The sequence below is a fragment of the Mytilus californianus genome, unplaced genomic scaffold (genome assembly GCF_021869535.1).
Source record: "Mytilus californianus isolate M0D057914Y unplaced genomic scaffold, xbMytCali1.0.p SCAF_7, whole genome shotgun sequence".
NCBI classification, from domain to species: Eukaryota; Metazoa; Mollusca; class Bivalvia; order Mytilida; family Mytilidae; genus Mytilus; species Mytilus californianus.
Window position 1 is genome coordinate 24,566,332 of NW_026262723.1, and position 20,940 is coordinate 24,587,271.

General features: G+C 32.7%; 1 protein-coding gene across 1 annotated transcript; it reads left to right on the plus strand.

Annotated features, from left to right (window-relative positions):
• Positions 1 to 15,213: 15,213 nt before the first annotated feature.
• On the plus strand, positions 15,214 to 16,769 carry LOC127710178 (neurogenic differentiation factor 2-like). The gene has a single exon (XM_052215940.1). The coding sequence runs from the start codon at positions 15,247 to 15,249 to the stop codon at positions 16,216 to 16,218; it is 972 nt and encodes a 323-aa protein (XP_052071900.1). The 5' UTR covers positions 15,214 to 15,246; the 3' UTR covers positions 16,219 to 16,769.
• Positions 16,770 to 20,940: the final 4,171 nt, after the last annotated feature.

A 20,940-nucleotide genomic window follows, 5' to 3' on the forward strand; every position in this document is an offset into this window, starting at 1 on the left:
GTTTAAGTGGACCAATCTGAATAAAATTTAACTTAAAAAAACTATAGGTAGGTGTTAATATAAGAAAGTTTTATCATATTTTGATGCTTTTTCGTGTCAAATTTACCATGCTGTCAATTTTGTAAATTTGTGATTTTTCTCTGTTTTAAGAACAAAATGCATATCATTTCAACTTCTTTGTTATAAATGATTGAAAAATACATATCTAAGAAATTTGAAAAGAAAAAAGTGAAATGGGATGTACATGCTTCTGGTAAATTCATTTCGTGTACCCCTCACCCATTTTCTCAAAATTTTGGCTAAAAATACTGACTTGATTGGTAATAAAATTTGAAAAATTGATTACTCAAAAACCACTCATTGTAAATACACAATTTGTTCACAGAGTTAAGTTTGATTATAACATTTTTAGCTCACCTGGCCCCAAGGGCCAAGTGAGCTTTTCTCATCACTTGGCGTCCGTCGTCCGTCGTCGTCGTCGTCGTCGTCCGTCGTCGTCGTCGTCGTCGTCCGTCGTCGTCGTCCGTCGTCGTTAACTTTTACAAAAATCTTCTCCTCTGAAACTACTGGGCCAAATTTGACCAAACATGGCCACAATCATCATTGGGGTATCTAGTTTAAAAAATGTGTCTGATGACCCCGCCAACCAACCAAGATGGCCGCCATGGCTAAAAATAAAACATAGGGGTAAAATGTAGATTTTGGCTTATATCTCTGAAACCAAAGCATTTAGAGCAAATCTGACATGGGTAAAATTGTTTATCAGGTCAAGATCTATCTGCCCTGAAATTTTCAGATGAATCGGACAACCCGTTGTTGGGTTGCTGTCCCTGAATTGGTAATTTTAAGGAAATTTTTGCTTATTATCTTGAATATTATTATAGATAGAGATAAACTGTCTACAAATAAGGCAACATGACCAAAATTGTCAATTGACCCCTTAAGGAGTTATTACCCTTTATAGTCAATTTTTTACAATTTTCATAAATTTTGTAAATTTTTGTAAATTTTTACAAAATATTTTCCACTGTAACTACCGGGCCAAGTTCATTATAGATAGAGATAATAGTAAGGAGCAAGAATGTTCAGAAAAGTAAGATCTACAAACACATCACCATCACCAAAACACAATTTTGTCATGAATCCATCTGTGTCCTTTGTTTAATATGCACATAGACCAAGGTGAGCGACACAGGCTCTTTAGAGCCTCTATAGTTTAAATTCATTGATATTTTCCACTTTTCTCACATGTTTAGGAAATAATTCCAGAAGGAGAATGTTTATAAAAATTTAGATTCATTTTTGTCGAGCCTTCGACTTTAGTCGAAAGAGCGAGACATAGCAATCCTACATTCCGTCGGCGTCGGCGTCGGCGTCGGCGTCGTCGTTTTCGTCGGCGGCGTCCACAAATATTCACTCTGTAGTTAAAGTTTTTGAAATTTTAATAGCTTTCTTAAACTATCCTGGATTTCTACCAAACTTGGACAGAAGCTTGTTTATGATCATACATGTAAGATAGTATCCAGAAGTAAATTTTGTAAAAATAAAATTCCATTTTTTCCGTATTTTAATTATAAATGGACTTAGTTTTTCTGCCGGGAAATATTACATTCACTCTGTGGTTAAAGTTTTTAAAATTTTAATAACTTTCTTAAACTATCCTTGGTTTCTACTAAACTTGGACAGAAGCTTGTTTATGATCATAAGATAGTATCCAAAAGTATATTTTGTAAAAAAAAAAATCCATTTTTTCCTTATTTTACTTTTAAATGGACTTAGATTTTCTGCCAGGAAACAACACATTCACTCTGTGGTTAAAGTTTTTAAAATTTTAATAACTTTCTTTTACTATTTTGGATTTGTACCAAACTTGGACAGAAGCTTGTTTATGATCAAAAGCTAGTATCTAGAAGGAAATTTTGTAAAAAAATAAATCCATTTTTTCCGTATTTTACTTTTAATGGACTTAGATTTTCTGCCAGGAAACAACACATTCACTCTGTGGTTAAAGTTTTTAAAATTTTAATAACTTTCTTATACTATTTTGGATTTGTACCAAACTTGGACAGAAGCTTATTTATGATCAAATGCTAGTATCTAGAAGGAAATTTTGTTTTCTTCCAGTTAACATTACATTCAGTCTGCAGTTAAAGTTTTTAAACATTTATTAGATTCATAAACAACTATCCTGGATTTTTACCAAACTTGGACAGAAGCTTCTTACAATCGAAAGATAGTATCAAGAGGAATATTTTTATTGATTTACTTCCTCATTTTTGTTGAGCCTGCGATTAACAGAAAAAGTAGGCGAGACACTGGGTTCCGTGGAACCCTTACGAATTTTTATCTTAACAAACATAATCTACGGGTATAACTATTGAAGCAGGAATGGCTGATCTGAGATCACTCCAAATTATTTTATGTTTGGTAAGAGGTGTTCAATCTTTAGTTTCTGTGCAGTATTTGTGGACTATTGTTTGTCTTTTGCGCAATTTTCATTTGTCATGGCGTTGTCTGTTTTTCTTCTATTAACAAATATGATGTCCCTCTGCGTGTGTTTCCTAATTTTCTGGACGCGATGAAGTTGACTTTGAACAATTGTTAGATGCAAACAGATTATTGCAGGAATGACAGCGTAGCTAGGGATTTATATTTAACACTCCTTCGATGACATCCGTCTGGTGGAGAATATATTATTAAATAATAAGTTCGCTTCACGTTTTTACAATGTAACATATATGAAACAAAGGGCAGGCTATTTATGACACTATACTTTGTTGATTTATTTTCAACAATTACTATTCAAGTTCAAGTAAAATTATGCAGTGGACAATTTTAAAAATCAGGACCAAAGAAATTAAACATATTAAAATTTCATTTATCAAATTTTATGTAAACAATTTTGTGGCAGCGACGTATAATCAGAGTTCTTCGCACGCGAACCTCGTTCCAATGTTTACACAAAGTCCCTAATTTTATTTAACTAGTCAATTAATCTTAAATGTCGATAAAAGGCTTTAGAAATTTAATTCCTTGCTGGATAAAAGTATCCAAATAGTAATCGCTTCGGATTTTCACGCCTTTATCCGTAATTCTCGCGAGATTTTCATGTCGCCTGTAAATATACTCTGCAATGTGGATTAAAATTGTTTCAGTCCTTGAAACAGATGTATCCAAATTGTAAAGAGAACTTTTGTTTGATATAATTCTTTACTGCTAACTTTATTTGCTAATTGTGTTGACTTTTGATAGTAAATTCAATCAAATATCAAAAACAGTTATAGAACAAATAAAAGTTCATGATGATTTACTAGAAATGTGGGAGGACTGTAGCGCATTTTAATTCTTTACCTAGTCACGATTCATTATAATTTATGATTTCTAATATCTAAAAAGAAAGAGATTCCTTTTTGAAAGAAGTAAACAATTGCGCGTGTACATGTATTCCAAAGAAGAATCAGTGTGATCGTTTTTATCATAACTGTGGGACATATTGTAAGCCAAGATAACTCATCAAGATTTGTCCTGTGATAAAGTTGAGAAGACAACACGTCATTGGGATTTCTAGGTTAAGAGGTCAGAGCTAATAAGAAAATCGAGTTGGTTTGCTTTTGGGAATCAAATCAAGTTTCACGAAAAAATAATTACGATACATGTACATTATTGTTTAAGTCAGAATCCTTTTCATTGTAACCCATTTGTACGGTATAAAAAAACATGTACTAGTATTCAAATTCGGAAATGCATATGTTTTAAATTTTTATTCTTGACTCTTAAAGTGGTTTTCAATAATTACATGTAGATCTCAAAATTATTCGTTATCTTTATTGAATTTGGTGTTGACAGATTTTTATTCTTTTAAAGCAAAGATACCAAGAGGACAATTAAGGGGCTACAGAACATATAAGGGAGTTAACTCTCTAAAAATCAGCTAAACGTTTAAATCACGTACTATTAATAAAGAGAAATCAAGCTTCTCAATGATCAAAATTAGTGTTTGTCAAACTGCTATATATCCAATGAAATTATTCCTGTAGATTGTGTGGTACAAGTTTCTTGATTTTTTTATATTTTTGTCAACAGGTCAAAGTAAATATTTCATCAAGATTTTATGAAACTAAAACGAACCAACTCTGTTTTAGTAAAAGTGTTGGATACCCCCTTAATAAGATAAAATAGAAAAAAACAGACCAACTTAAAAAGAGAAAAGTCGACGTAAAGACATCAGTATAGTCAACAAAACACTACACAGTAAACAACATGCACGAACCCCATGCATGCACCAAACACCAGGGGATATCTGGGTGTGGTCTGGAACCTTTTTTTTATATACAACTAGATATCTAGATGTCTTTTACCTTTTATAGCCGACTATACGGTATGAGTTTTCTCATTGTTGAAGGCTGTACGGTTGCCTATAATTGCTTACATTGACTTCATTTGAACTTTGATGGATAGTTGTCTCATTAGCAATCATACCACATCTCCTTATTTTATACATATAATATACAAGTTGCCTATATACACATATTTAGAACTTGACATCATTAGTTACACAGTGTGATAGTGACCTAATATGATAAATATGGGGTCGGTAAATTCAATGTGGAATGAGAGCGAAACCCCATTATTTAAAAACAAACACGTGGAGACCTGTATATTTGATATGGGGTTGGTGGGCGTGTTTTATTTTAATATACGGTAAGTAGCAGTGGTACGTCCCTGTTTAAAATCAACATGACGTTGAAGAAAAATCTGAAACGTTTCGCCAAAACAACAGAGGAAGAAATTGATGATGAACGACTGAAAATAAATGCAGAAAACACATAAAAATCATGAATAGCTATCGAGGCGTCATTATATATTGCTGAATATTTAGAGTCATGTACTATTTAATAAAACATGGAATTGAATTGATGCTATTTACTTCTTAATTGGCAAAGTAAAAACCAGCAGTATTGCAGCTATCATCTTAGATTTAGAATATGAGGGTCTCGATGGAGGGTCATTCAATTCTGTATTTTTAGCCATTTTTCTCTATTCTTTATAAATTTTGTCCATCATTCTCTATTCTTTATATTTTAGCACCTCATTATTCTCTGTTCTTTATTTTTTTAGTCCATTATTCTCTATTTTTTATATTTTTTACCCATTATTCTCTATTCTGTAACCCCCATACACACCCTCTACTATCTTCAATGTTAGACTTCACATCTATACAAAGATACTCTTTAAATCTACAGTTCCATGCTTAAATTGGTCGGAACTACACAACTGTAGACTTCAACATCTACATATACAGAATAAACAAGAAACTTTACAAAAGGGAGAAGATACCATGGGGAAATAAAAAGCTTGCATATTTTGTAGAAAAACAGACACAATCATGGTAAAAGAATATCGAAATATAATAGACAAACAACAGTACACATAATACTAATATACACATACAGAAAATTGACGATTAAGCAACACGAACGCCACCAAAAACTGAAGGTGAACGCAGGTGAACTCGTGTACTCCGGAAGGGTGATCAGTTCGTGCTCCACCGGTGACACCCGTCGCGAGACAGCGTAAATTTATTCCTGACGTCAAATTCGTCAACACTTGATCAGACCAACTGCAATGCAATGATAGGTTGTATCAATAGTATCGTATATTTTTCTCTACAACGTGAGCACTTGTTTCACTCACAAGGTCAAAATCTTAATGTCGTCAAATCATATTGGAACCTGAATATTAAAGAGTCTTTATCATGTACTATAGTACTTAAAACATTTATTTTCGTCTTTAGTTGGTATAGTAAGAAATATAATATAAGCTTCTTGTTCAACTGTCGTTACTTATAAACATCTTGTAAAGTGATTTTTTGTTTGTTTCGTAGAACTCTTACTGGTGTTTATCCAACAACTTCCATTTGAATCGTTCACATATATAAAATTAAGGAGATGTGGTAAAAAACAACGGCCTGATAAAAATTAAAAACTAAAAAAAAACGGGGGGAAATATGATAGACATTAACCAACGAAAAAAGGAAAAAGTGGCGGCAGAAACCAAGAGGAAAATAAAAACTCTAAAAATAAAAATAAAAAAGTTGCAAAAAACAAAAGACGACGAAAAGACAAACAAGTAAACAAAACACTACAAAGTAGTAAGAAAACTAAAGACTTCGCAAAGCGCACCCTACTAAAAACTAGGACTGATCTCAGGCGCTCTGGAAGGGTAAGCATATCCTGCTCTATTAGTGGCAACCGTCATCTCACTCATGGCAAGTGGTGAGTCCTATTAGGTGTTGTCACAATCTAGGAAAACCGGACGGGATAGTGGCTACGACAAATGGGACATATCCTTTCTCATCTGTGACAAAGATATTTATACACAAGGCTCCTGACTTGGAACATTATACATATAAATGTGGAGAGTTAAAAAATATTTGTGAGCGCTCAACCCTATACCAATAACCTGGTACAGAGGTGTAACAGCACACCATAACAAACTATGACATTCAGTTGGAAATGGCTTGATAAGCGTCGCCATTGACTTTAAAACAAATTATATTCAAGGTTATCTATTATAAGAAATCACATATTACAAAAAATAGCTCCTGAAATAAAAATGTTTTAATGGTGAGTTATGAAGAAACTGTACTGTCTATATTAAGGTAGACACGTAACCGAGCATTTGCAAAGGTTTTTTTTCTTTCAAAAATGGTAGTTTTCTTAAGTACGTATGAACTAAGGTCTCGTAATTGAAAACGATACCAAGTGGGACCACATTTCCTGTCTATAAATTAGCATTAATTTCTATTTTCAAATCAATCAGCATGTATTTTACTTGTGCTCTTTTACAATTTCGACTGTTGTCTGTTTTTTTCAAAGTTGGTCGTGTTGTTGTTTTTATTGTTTGATGTTTTGGTAAAACGGATCGAGATCAAACTCATAATTGGCCTAATCTATTCATGGAATCGCCTATATTACTTAAATTTGTTTTTAAAATGCATTTTATGGTCCTTCTGCTGCTTAGAAGCTGTTAATTAATCTCAAATTTCATAATTACATTTAAAAATTAATTCAAACAGATTTTCACAGTGCCATATGGAACCAAATTTGGAAAATTATCGTATTTGTCTGCTACCGTGCATGCACGTTTTATTGCAGATTGCATCGATGTAACTTATTCCTTATTCTAAGTTGTAGGATAATATAAAGGCTTGTATGGACAAACACGTGGAGCCACTTTAACCATGCCTAAGCTTGTTTTTCTTTCTTTTGTCGCTTATAACATTCAAAACTGGTGCTAACGATGACTTTTGACCTGTAGCAAAGATATGCTAAGCAGATGGAAGCTTTATTATAGAAAAGATAAACAATTTATGTCTTCAGCATCACTCGGGCTTTTGGGGATTGTCTTTGAAACAATTGGCAATGCATTCTGTCCCATGTAATCAAAAGACGTTATGCAAACTGTTTCTAGCGATTTAAGCACGCGCCACTTCACGGAGCAGGTACCAAATATCTCGATTCCTATCACAAATTGTTACAAAGGCACAAGTAAATAAGCCTGGTTCTAAAAATAATCAGAGGCAAATGTGTTGCATCATGACACACGAGAAATGAACAATGGTCGTTCTTTTGATTTGGCAGGTGAAATAGCCATATTCGAGGACGTGTTCGCTTTTGATGAATAATGCTTTAAAATGCATCTTCAATTAAGTATAGAATTTAATAGACTTGAAAAGATGATTTTTCATTAAAAAGTCCCGTTAAATGGCATCTAATACCAGGTGTAAGAAGACTGACTATCATATCACACTGCATGCTGCAGCAGACGGCATAAATCTGCAGACGCTCTGTCTTGCAGGCTTTCTGCAAATATCCTCATAAAAGTTATAATGACATGAAAGTAATATCCAAACAATGGCCATGTGGTCTTTTAATAAGAATAAAACGGTAAGGAAATCGAATAAAACCTCGTAAAGATGAAATGACGAATTGTCATCTTTAATGCTGTTTATTATTTTGAAATTCCGCGCCAATGCAATTGTCACGCATGCGCGATTAACTTTGAGAAGACGGAAAGGCCTTGTCGTCTGTTCCGACTTTCCGGTAGAACCTTGGCTTCAAATTCAAATACTATTTGCTAAGGTGTAAATAACATTATTCAAAGATTGTTTATTAACAAAGACGAAGTGGGGTATTCTTTAATATTTTTCTATGAAATATTTGTTTAATAATGACGTGTTATGTATAATTGAACACTACAACTTCATTTTCATGTGGGTGTGTCGTCACAATGAAATTATTTGCAGTATTAACGTTGCATTGTGTAGTCTGAAGCTTTTATGAGTTTTATTATTAGATAAATTTCTTATATTTCAGTTTAACGTTGATGCTTCTGTCATCGGGCTGAAGGACAAAATTTAGAAAGGCGAAAATTATTTTAAGAATTGTAAATCAAAATGAGCAAATAAACATAAATAGATTTAAATAAATAATTACACGTAAATATGCAAGAGATACTAATCTTAATGTTAGGATTTTCAATATTTATATTCACTTTCACCTGGATGAGGATTTAAAAGGGTGCAGATCTTTTTATGATAATATAGTTTGAATAGACTTGATTTTTTGTATTTCCTGACCTAATGGACGAAAAAGTACTTACATACGAACTCCTCCTGTCCAATATACATATTTAAAAACCCAATTTTATTTTCGCTTTACCTGTTGAGTTGTCAATGAAGATGTCTAAGCTTGTCACGTGCGGAATGACATGTCTAATGTTGTTTTTTTCATAAATGGAGTATTTAATCTTTAATTTGATTTAACTTAGTACGTAATTGCAATGGATCCGATTTAAAATACATTAAAAGTACATTGAATATTTAAAAAATTGTTTTGGTCCCTTTTCTGAAGAAAAAGCAAAAATAAATGGTATTTCATATTAAAATAAATGTATTGCTTTTTTTAAATGATTCGGAGATTGAAGATAAATGAATGAATACTTGAAAGCTTACTCGTATACCCCGGAGGTTCAGACGACCCCCCCCCCCCCCCCCTCTGAAAACAAAATATACTATTAAAGATTATTAAAGTCAGAGAGTCATGAGCCAAAATAACCGTCCTCAGAGCCATCCTGGCTAGGGGCCTGCTTAAGGTCCATCAACATTTGTTCTGTCAATATTCAAGACGATCAAGTGTTTGTATCAACGTATAGAAAATGTTACCGCTTTTTTGTAAAACTGTACGCGGGAAGACCGACAACTCTATACCCTCGGACACTATAGTGTTATTTCGAGACGTCCACAGTTTGCGTTTACTTCTTAATGTTGGTTATAAGCGAAGTTGCATGGAAATACAAATAGAAGATGTGGTTGGTCGTGTATTGCTTTGAACATAAATTGGCTTTCTTGTTTGAATTATTTCACATTTTGTCATGTCGAGGCGTTTCGTAACTTCTATATACAGTGTAGGTTTGACTCATTCTTGACGGTCGTACGGTTACCTATAGTTTCTTACACCTATAGGTCATGAGGGATCTGGTGGATAGGTGTTTCATTGGCAATCACACCCTCATCTTCTTAAAAGTTTTTGTTCTAGTCAAAATAGGATCAATGTCAAGACATCCAGCAAATAAGCTGCGAGCGCGTTAATATTAGGTCTGTAAGGTGATGATCTGCCGGCAAACTAGACCGATTCAAAAAATCGTAGTTGATTATGGGAACATCATGGTCCACGTGTCATTTCACGAGGACGCCGATACTGTGCAACTTACAATCCGAGGGCTAACGTTGGATTTCTAAATTGGTAAAATATATAGTCAACATTTCAGCACCAATGTTATGAAAAAAAAAAGATCATATTGTGAACTTCTCGCGAAATTTGATCTTATCCCATAAAAATTTAATGTTACGTTTAATCATATGTTTTGATTTAGAGCTATATTATGGCAAAGTGGATTCACATAGGAAGTCATTTAATCGACCGTGATTGTTTATATGAACGAAAGGTAATGTGGATGATATGTCGATGAGGCAGTAATCCTACGGTTAAAAAAATAAAAAAAAATGTGCCTGATCAGGTAATCCAGACGACGAAAGATTGATAGAATAACCTGTCCCAAGCTATAACCTGAAGGCATTTAAGACAGTCGCAAATATTTCAAACACCCTTCGTGTATTTATCCGACGATCTGTTTCATGAAGAGAATGAAAGTCCAAATAAATACCCATTCATGAAAACAAATAGTATGTCAAAGATAAAGAACATTTTGCCTTCTACTTCTTTTGTGGTTGATAGGCAGATAAGATATTTGAGTTTCTCATTTTCTTGTCTTGTGGTAAAATCTGGTGCTTTTTTAAATGCTTTAAACAAAAGTCTTTTCAAAATTTAATATTTTTTAGACAACATAATATAAACTGAATTTCACCCGCCACTGTCTTACACGGTGAACATAGCCGGTGTTATCGTGGAAATTTTAAAATCCTTCCCTTTTCCATCACTACATTTTAATCGCAAAGTCTAATTCTTGTATTATAGGAATCATTTTCAAAAGAGTTGGAATTTGAATACTAGTACTTTTTCATTTCTAAAATTTGCTTCAATTTCTCAGTTGTAAAGCTGGAATTTTTGGTTTTAACTGCCTTTTTAGATTCATGTTCATATCTATTTTTGTAGAAATTTCCAAATTTCTGTTTTGTGTCTTTTTTTCTAGCTTTGTGTAATTTTGCCGTGGTATCCCTCAAGATTGGTTAATTCTATGTTTATCCCTTTTAAATTAAAAGACACCAGACGCATTACAGCCAGTTCAAATTTCTAATATTTAATTTGATCTATGGAACGCTTATGTCCATCGCATAACAGCGTAACATTTAACGGTCAGCGTTAAGCTAGGGGATTTTATACATTTGAGTGCACGTGCTTTCATCCGCAGTATTGTCATACGCGCTGACCACTTGTTCGATAATTTCTATAATAGAGATCTCATTATGTTTAAAGAAAACAGAATGAGGCAAGTAAGAAGATTTCTCAGTGTGAGTTTTGATATTTTTATAATGAACTATGGATATAATACATGTTTTTGATGTTGACAATTCAACTAGATAAGAGGATTTGGTGGACATTAAAAGACAATTAATATTTAAAAAAATGGCGTACAATTAAATGATTAATAACTGAAAAGGTTTGATAAACGTACTACAATGAATCGAATTTTGATAAACACATCAGACATATCCATTCTCTAAAACACATACGCGCGGAGGAGGGTGACAAAATTAAATTAATGTACGATGTGTAAAGAAAGTCAACAAATACACTCGCGCACATGGCCAAACGAAACTTATTTCAGATATGAACTATGCAATATATTTATAAGCGGCGTCAAAAAGGTAAAATGGACTTGCTCACTAAAAAAAAGTTGATAAAACACGCTGTTTTTTGTTAGCCAAAAGACATTTTAATGTTGTTAAAAAATTAGAATTAAAAAAAAAATGCTATGTACAGACCTGTAAAATACCTTATATTATACTTAATTCGCCATAAATTGTTCTCTCAGGAAAAAAATCTGTCAGGGATAAGTTTTCTTGTTCCCTATCAAATTCAAAGATTGTGTTCAAAAGAACTACAATATATCGAATAAGAGACAAGAAGTAGAGGCGGATTTGGGGGGGGGGGGGGGGCATGGAACCCGGCTCCCTTATAGGGCTTAACATATGACAAATACATAAGACGTTTTACAAGTATCACTCCAAACGTTGGCTTGACAGGCCCCATCCCTTTTTCAAAATCCCTGATCCACACCTGAGAAGGGAGCTTGAGGTTGATAGGCACATCATAATCACTGTATAGGAATAAGGAGATGTGGTATGATTGCCAATGAGACAACTATGTACCCATCCAAGTTCAAATGAAGTGGATGTAAGCAATTATAGGCAACCGTACGGCTTTCAACAATGAGAAAACCCCATACCGTGTAGTCGGCTATCATAATATTTTATCATAATCACATAATTACGTTTATGAGCTCGAACATAGAACATGGAAGAAGATTTGAAATTGAGAATGGAAATAGGGAATGTGTCAAAGAGACAACAACCCAACCAAAGAGCAGAAAACAGCCCAAGGCCACCAATGGGTTGCATTTTTGACAACTTTAACAAATGCCCTTGTATTTGTTTCATGGATGGTGAACATTCGGAAGTTGGTAAAACCAGATATAATGGCTATTACATCTATGGTAAAACCTAGTGACATAGGAGCATCAAAGAGTATATAAATAATATACTATAGTTTAAGATATATTACAATTAATTTACGTGAATTACATACACTTTTGTGTAGATATTGTGCTGAAAATGACCATGTGCTTTACATTTAACAATAAGTAGGCCTCATACCCTTCTTGCTGACCTAGCTACAGCTTTTGCCATTAATTTTTACAATTATTTTACATGTATTATATACCTTGAAACATGAAGATCTACTTCTTAAATTTTGTTTTGTTTGCAATTACCTTCTTATTTAAAATTAAGTTAATAACTCAAAAGTTGCAAAATTGTATACGTCAGATATGGCCCTCTGTATACACGTGTATGTTTGTATTTGTCGTTTAATATTCAGAAATATGACACATTTTTTTCGGAACCTTAGGGAACATAAATTCAGCTCTGTTATCAGAGTTTTTTTTTTATTTATAGATTGAGTGATTGTTTTATTCAAAAAGATCTTTACGTGAAATTAATTCACGGAAATTTGGCACAATGCCCCCCTTCTTTATACAACAAATAATGGCACATGGAATTGTTCCAAGTCGCAGGATGAGTGTTGCAAAGACTGAAAATTGTATATATGTGTATTGATAAATTAGTTATTGGTTGATAATTAATGAAATTAATACAATTTATTGACACTAATAATACGGGATTTAATTATTTTCTTTGGATCAGTTTCTAACTGTATGATTCCAACAGTAAGGTAAAAGAGGGAAATTAAAATTTTTTAAATATTTCAACTATTTGATCAAAATGAAGCCAATGAAATAAAAACCACTAATTTACATTCATCCATTACAGGAGGTCTTTTCTTAACACACAGTGTGATTAGTTTTATTTTAAAGAAAGGACAATAATCAGAAATTGCTGTAAATTATTTAAAGCGAGGCAAAGGATACCAAAGGGATACTCAAACTCCTAAGTCGAAAATAAACTGATAACGCCATGGATAAAATAGAGGAGGGCAAACTGACATACAACAGTGCACAAAACACAATATAGAAAACCAAAGTCTGAGCAACACGAACCTCACCAAGTGAAGCAGAGCTTTGCGAGAAACGGCAAATGTTAATGAAATACAAATGTGGCGGCAGCCTAAAGCGAATAAAAGTAACTTTTTTTAAGCTTTCGTGAAAAAAGTAAAATCACAAAAATACTGAACTCCGAGGAAAATTCAAAAAGGAAAGTCTCCAATCAAATGGCAAAATCAAAAAAAGAAAAAACAAACACATCAAACGAATGGATAACAACTGTCATATTCCTGACTTGGTACAGGCATTTTCTTATGTAGAAAATGGTGGATTGAACCTGGTTTTATAGCTAGCTAAACCCCCCACTTGTATGACAGTCGCATCAAATTCCATGAAACGGGATCATAGAAAAACAATTGAAATTCTATAACGTTCCTAAATTATTTATTACGGAAGAGTAGCATAACACTCCTTCTTTATCTGATAATAGAAATACCCCGTTCGAGTCCCAAACTGACTGCTTTTTCTTTGACACTAACGAAACGAATTTGATTAGTTCCCTAACACTTCAGTGATGTCTACATTAATAAATAATTAATCAATATGAATTCTAGATTAATTTTTCGGTTACGTCTTAACATTATGTATGTAACACTTCAAAATAGAAAATATAATATATTTGGTATCAAAATCATGTACTTCACATATCAATTTCACGACAGTTGTACTTTAATATAAAGGATTAGATCTATTAACCTAAATATAGAAACAATCTATTTTTATGAGATGGGCTGTCTTAAACAATACATCTTTCTGCTTCTTTTTGTCTGATGGCTTATCTTACCTGTTCTGCAGTCCATCATTTTATTTAAATCGTTATATCATATTTATAGCTTTGAGCTTTTTAATTTTTAAATTAAGTAGCTCCCACAGTTCACATATTATGTTTTGCAGTTTTACCAACAGAAGTAAACGTTTTAAAAGATAAAAATGTCATAACATAATTGAATTCACCATCACAGTGGTTTTTCAATAGGTATATATTTGGTACAATTCATACAATCAAAAAAATATCGTTTAAGAAATATAAACATTTTTCAACAAAAAACTATTGAGACAAAATTAAAATTACGGTATAGGAATAAAATTACAAGTTTTATATCGTATATCAAACTTAATCAAAATCTGTATTATTTATCTATTTTTTTATGTATAAATAAATATTTGTATGTAAAAGTGAGACAAAATATGTATCATAAAATTGTTAGTTCACCAAGTTGATCTTTCAATTGTATTATTCATTCATAGTGTAGCATATGAATCTTATTTTAATAACAACATGAAATTTCTATAATAAAGTACAATATTGAGAAAGTTAATTCAATAATTGAAGAGAATATAAGATAAAAAGCACAATAAATTAATATAAATTGTTTTTCAATAAAATTCAATCATAGAAAAGAATTCTTTTGTTTACTTTAAAAACAAAACTCCATAAAATTGTGCTCCATCTGTCAAATTTTGTCGGTATATTCTTTATTGAAAGTTTAGTTTTCTTAAAGTGTAAAAATTAAATTACAAGTATGTTTGTTAAAAATAATCTCGGCGTCTGTTTGTTTAAGATTTCTCTACCCTACTCGTGCCGTTATTTATTTAGGTGAAAAACTCTTTGAAGATTTTAACGACACGAGAAAGTGTTTTTTCACCTTATTTCGGTTAATCAGCATTGGACTGTTTTTACAAGTAATTTCCATGTTTGGATAATTGAGAACTACGGCACGTGACCTACGGCACGATCGTTAGTTTTGATTGGATGATCTCATAATCTCTACGCCCCCACGAGTCAAGTGTCATTGATCAACTCATTTGCATGAGAATACCTGTCGTACGACCGTTTGATCAAAATTGATATAAAAGACCTGCTCGGTCAAACAGAAGTCACATTCTTCATCAATCGATCAAAGCGAAAATATTAAGTTACTTTGATTTTAGTTAAACCTCAACATGAAGTCAGAGTTTGATTCCAGCTATTCGCTGTCTCCAGCAACAAGCAGCGTAAGCAGTCCTTGTACTGCTTATCCATATTCATCGCAGTCATCAATTTCCAGAGCTGACAGTTTATCGGAGTATGATTTTGAAAATGACGATGTTTTTAACGCAGCATCACCAGTAGAAAAGATAGATTTTAATAACATTTCTCCAGAAACTAAAACAAAAGGACTACCTAAACCGGATTTATCGGGAGCTGAAAATCCTCCAAAGAGGAAACGCTACAACAAGTCTCGTCGACGTGATAGGAGTCCAGCTCTGGTAGAGAAGATAAAGAAAACCCGCAGATCAAAAGCTAATGACCGAGAACGTAGCCGTATGCACGGACTAAATGATGCTTTGGAGACTCTGCGAGAAATATTGCCCGTCACTTCTGGTGAAAACAAACTTACAAAGATAGAGACACTCCGAATGGCACACAACTACATATGGATGCTATCACAGACCTTGGACATGGTTGACAAAGCACCACAAACCTCTGTTCCCGTTTCTGAAATCGAGCAAGTGCCATCAAGAGACAATATCACAAATAGTGCTGTAACACAGGAATCGTCTTTTCTGTGTAAAGCGGAACAATTCACATGTCAGACCCCGTCACCAGTGCCAAGTGTACAAGAAAATTATTTCCAGGCTCAACAGCATGACATTTATACAGTAACAACTACCTCGCGTGTTCCCGTAAATGGAGATAGACCTGTTACATACTCAGAGACATTTTCGCCTATTTCTTCATCGTCGCCAGTGTTTGCCTCTCACCAAACTATACCAACAGGACATATTGTTAAAAATATGGCGCATCCGTCTCTTGGATTTACAAGTTATGGACAATCATTTAGTTGGAATTCTATGTACCAAAGACCACAGCCTGGAAGTCCTACAGAATACTCCGACACTTCTGACGGATTTGCCTATGAGATGTTTCCGTAAATTTCACTGTTAAAATGTACATTCAACAAACTGTGCTTTATTTTGTGTTTAGACGAGATTTCGTATCTTGGAACTTGTGATATATTTGTGCTTCCTAATCATAAATTATTTCTATTTTGTAGATATTGAAATTATTTTTGTAAACATTTATAAAATTACTATGCAAATGACATTTCATTATTTTTAATTTATCTATGCATAATATTTTATCAAAATCATCTTTTTTTGTAGTAAGTAGTAAATCATTACATAATTACGATTGCGATCTTACAAATTTGTACATCATTACAAAAACCAGAAGTTCAAAAGATGTTTTATTTGCTCAAAGGTAAATGAATTTGATAACGAAGTTGTACTTTTCACGGTTTAGCAGATTTTATTACAAATCTTATTTTTACAAGTGTGAATTTATCATGTCGTTTTATAGACAATGCCAAACATTCCATATTTGTCTATTTGTTATCGGGGAAATCCAACTATTTTGTAATTTAAAATTGTTAATACTATTGACATTTTCAATTTAATTGAAAATAAATAAATATATAATTTCATTCATGTCTCGTTTGTTTGTTGTGACCATGTTAGAAGGATAATAAATACCCCTTAACGAGTGATGAAATCGACATTATTACAACAATTTACACTGACTGTTGTCAGTTTCACTGTTATCAAAATGTCCGAGTATTTGAACCGTATTGTTTGAAGTACATTCAAATTTTCAGCTCGAAATAAAATTTAATTTTTACAAAAAATATTAAGAAATTTTTGTTTTACATTGTAAAAAATAGCTTATAGAATTTTATTTCGAGCTTGAAATTTGTCTTGTATATTTTAACTTTAATGTCCTCCAACTTTATATTACACAATGTAAGCGATTCTGATATAATACACAATGCAAATGAACAAGAGGTTAAAACAAACTCTTTTTACACATTATGACTTGGATGGAGAGTTGTCTCATTGGCATTCATACCACATCTTCTTATTTCTATTGAACGTTTCAATATATCTCTCTAAAAATGTGTGAAATTCATAACATATTTCTCTAAAGATATAAAATGAGATTACCATGGAGACAACTGCCTGACAGAGTCCAAAAGGACGAGGATTGAAGCGAGATGTCTACTACAATAACTAAAGATTTATTTGAGTCGAAAATTAAAAGTCTTACGGAAGTGTTGGCATTTTGAAAAAAAACCTTAAAAGTAATGGGAACACTTTTAACACAAGGAAAATATATAATAATAACTTGAGGTGGAAAACATATAATAAAGAAACACCGCATGCAATAATTTTCAAAGCACTTTTATACAAAAGTGTCCTCCTCCCTTTTTGTATGAATTCATTGACAATTTTAAAAAGAAACATCTGATGGAATAAAGTTTACACAACATAGTGATATAAACTAGAGTTTACTAGACCTGAATTGGAAATTTTGTCAGTTTTTTTCGTCTCCTTTTTGTGAGTATATTCATGACAATCCATATATAGCGAACAGGTTGTCTATGTTAGACCAAAAAGTAGCATATATAAATCTCGACATACACAACACAATGTATTGTTTACAAACAAATAGTCATATTGATAGATATATATAATAAAGATAAGATATATATATTTTAGATTGTTTACAAAATTCAAAAACTGTGTACATGCTACACATATCAACTTTAAAGCTAATCCGAATAATGCAGTCCCTCCCATTGATCGTACTATGTACATGTACTTATACCTTAGCTAGTCAACACTTGATACTTAATATATCTTTGGGCTGAGAGGAGGGCTTACTGAAAATAAAATAAAACCAGATATTAAGCCACCAAAATGCTTTTCAGTTATTGTCTCATACGAAATGTAACATGTACACCATAAAGCATTAAATTTGACACAAGCATTCTGAGTTACACGAGGGCATCATTGTCTGAGATAGTTTTGTTAAATATTTTGAATAATATCTGAATTTCAGTACAGAAGTGAAATGTCAGAGCAACAGAAACGGCAGTACATTTTTTTCGAATTTTGTTTTAATTTCCAGCATTATACGTCAATGCTGATATGTGACGACAAACTATAGAAAATAAAAGGATATGGAGTAAATATACATGGGACAAAATCGCACACAATACATAGAAAACATAGAAAATTATCAATGAACAGGGCTTTTATTCCTGTTCTTCATCTTGACAGTTGTTGTAGGGTCTTCAACAATGAACGAATCATTCATACCCTAAAACAAGGTCAAGACGGCCCCTAGCGAAAATAAACCACAGTTCACTCGCCTCGGAGTGAATGCAAGTATAGCCAAAGCTAGCCGATATTAAGAAAAGTAGCTCAGTATATTAGACAACCATTGCAAATTGCTAATGTCGAATTTGTAAGAGATGTTATCTTGATGTTGAATGGGATGATTAATTCGCTTCCACGACTACCATTTTTTTAAATAAAACAATGGTACCAATTTATCTTTCCTCACGGAACAAGAGAAATAATAAGACATCCAGATTTGAATTGGATCATCTGCAGATTCTTTAAAAGGGTGCGTTAAAAATATATGCCTTTGTTAACATAAATGCAATCGCCAAAGTCGAACCAGTATAGTATCAAAATTTTAATTGGCAATTAAAGAGGAAAATGTTCAAAATTTTAAATAAAAATGATAATCTTTACCGCAAATGAAATTAATGAACTTTCACACAAAAACATCAATAAAATCATAGCGAGGAAGAACGTTTATAATCATTTCTTTGATTATTAATGATTTTATTTAATTTTATTGCTTTTCTTCCCTTTTGGTCAGTCAATTATGAACTATTATGGGGGAAACAATCATAAATACACCACACAGCACGTGCTCTGTAGAACCTTTTCTGAAGTCGCGAGGTTGAAAAATCAAAAGACGCCGCGCGCGTGGCCCTCAAGTATGACCACGTCAACTTTTGTTGTCTTGTCTTGACCGTATCGAACCTTAGGCCTGGATTTGACAGCGAGATAATTTTAAGATTTCTATAAATGAAATCTTTTAAACGTTTATTGGGTTTGTAGAAATGTTCGAACGCCAGAGGCGGGTCTGTAAAATTTATAACAAACGAATTTTGATCGCACCTTGATTTATTCAGTTTTAAAATGGTCAAGATAAAATAGGTATCGCATAAAATTAAAGTCATAATCACGGAAACAATGTTAGATTTTCACGGAATAATTTTTTGTTAAAATCATGTATTCAAAGACAGTCTTGGTTTTGTATTGTCCAAAATAGCTTAGTTACGGTTGAACGAAAATAAAGTGAAAATTAAATTAACAATAAAATGCTAAAATTACGGGTTTGGGTCATTAATAGCCACAAATGAGAGCACATTATGCTGGTTTTACCTGAAATTTAATCCCTTGTATTTTCTAAATTTGCATTAATGGCCAAAGGTAAACCATGATACTAATTTTCCTTAATATACAGCTTTTTAAAAACATAATAATGCTCGATAATTTCCCTATTTTATTTCTCCATTAAAACGCAGATGCAAACACCTCACTATTGGTAAGGCGGTTTGTCCTTCGAATGTCAATTTTTGTTGAGGAAATTGACGTATAGATGAAACTCTGGCAGAAACAGTAGCCGATTGCATGGAAATCACAAGGAGTGTGAAAATTAAGAAGATTTAACAGCTCGTACATTTGAACAATAATTTCAAGTACGTCTTGTATCAGTTTTGAAATGTGTATTTGCCAACGCGATTGCGAAAGAAACACGAATATCACGAGATGTCACGTCATGCATATACGTTATAAAAGGAAAATAAGGAACATTCGTGTATATATTTTTTCATGAATGCATAACGCTATATATATGTGCATTTGTCAACGCCTATAACGTGAAAATAAGAGTCTTTTTAGAAATCGTTTTCTCTGTTTTCTAAAATCGGTAAGTGACATTTATCAACGGAGGAAAATAAACAAATATAACAACAATAATTAATTTTTCTTAATTCCTAATTTACACAAACACACATAGGCGGTAAGAATTTTTCTCTTTCTCATAAAACAAAAAATGTATACTTTGTTTGACAAAGATACGTACTTTTTCTAACCTTTTAAAATTTTCAAATGTAGATTAAAACATAGTCCAACCCACTACGTCCTAGAATAAATGCATGGGTTTGCCGTTTGCTTTTCATTCAACCGTCAACATGGACTGTTGCCTATATGATTTAACGACAAATGCCATGTTGTTATCGCGGTATCTTGCAGAAAACCCCTTTAGGGATTTGTGTAAAATAAATAAAATATCAATGTTTATAATTGAATGACTGGGAAACTTTTGATACACAAAGTTCGCTTTGAACTTAATATAAAAATATTTTCATTCATTCTTATTTCATTATAATTCTACCACAAATATAATTTATTAGATATGAAGCCTCCGAATTATTTCAACTTGATTAAATTTTGACGGAACATGATCTAAAGACAAATCGATTTCTAACCCCTGGTCTTTGATAATGGCCCCAGAGGTTATTTATCTATGGTCAGATGTCGATTTCTGAAATGAAGAAGGTGTTGAATAGCCACCCTTAATAACTATCCATTGTTAAAAGGAAAGAGTAATACAGCTGATAGATCAATAATAGTGACCATGTCTGTGTCCTTAATCCGACAGGGATATTTCTCCGAGACGCGTGGACGCGCGTGCCATCAATTTTCGATACATATTTATTTGTGAATATAATA

Coding starts and splice junctions, on each gene's coding strand:
- LOC127710178 (XM_052215940.1), top strand. CDS start 15,247: ATGAAGTCAGAGTTTGATTCCAGCTATTCGCTGTCTCCAGCAACAAGC.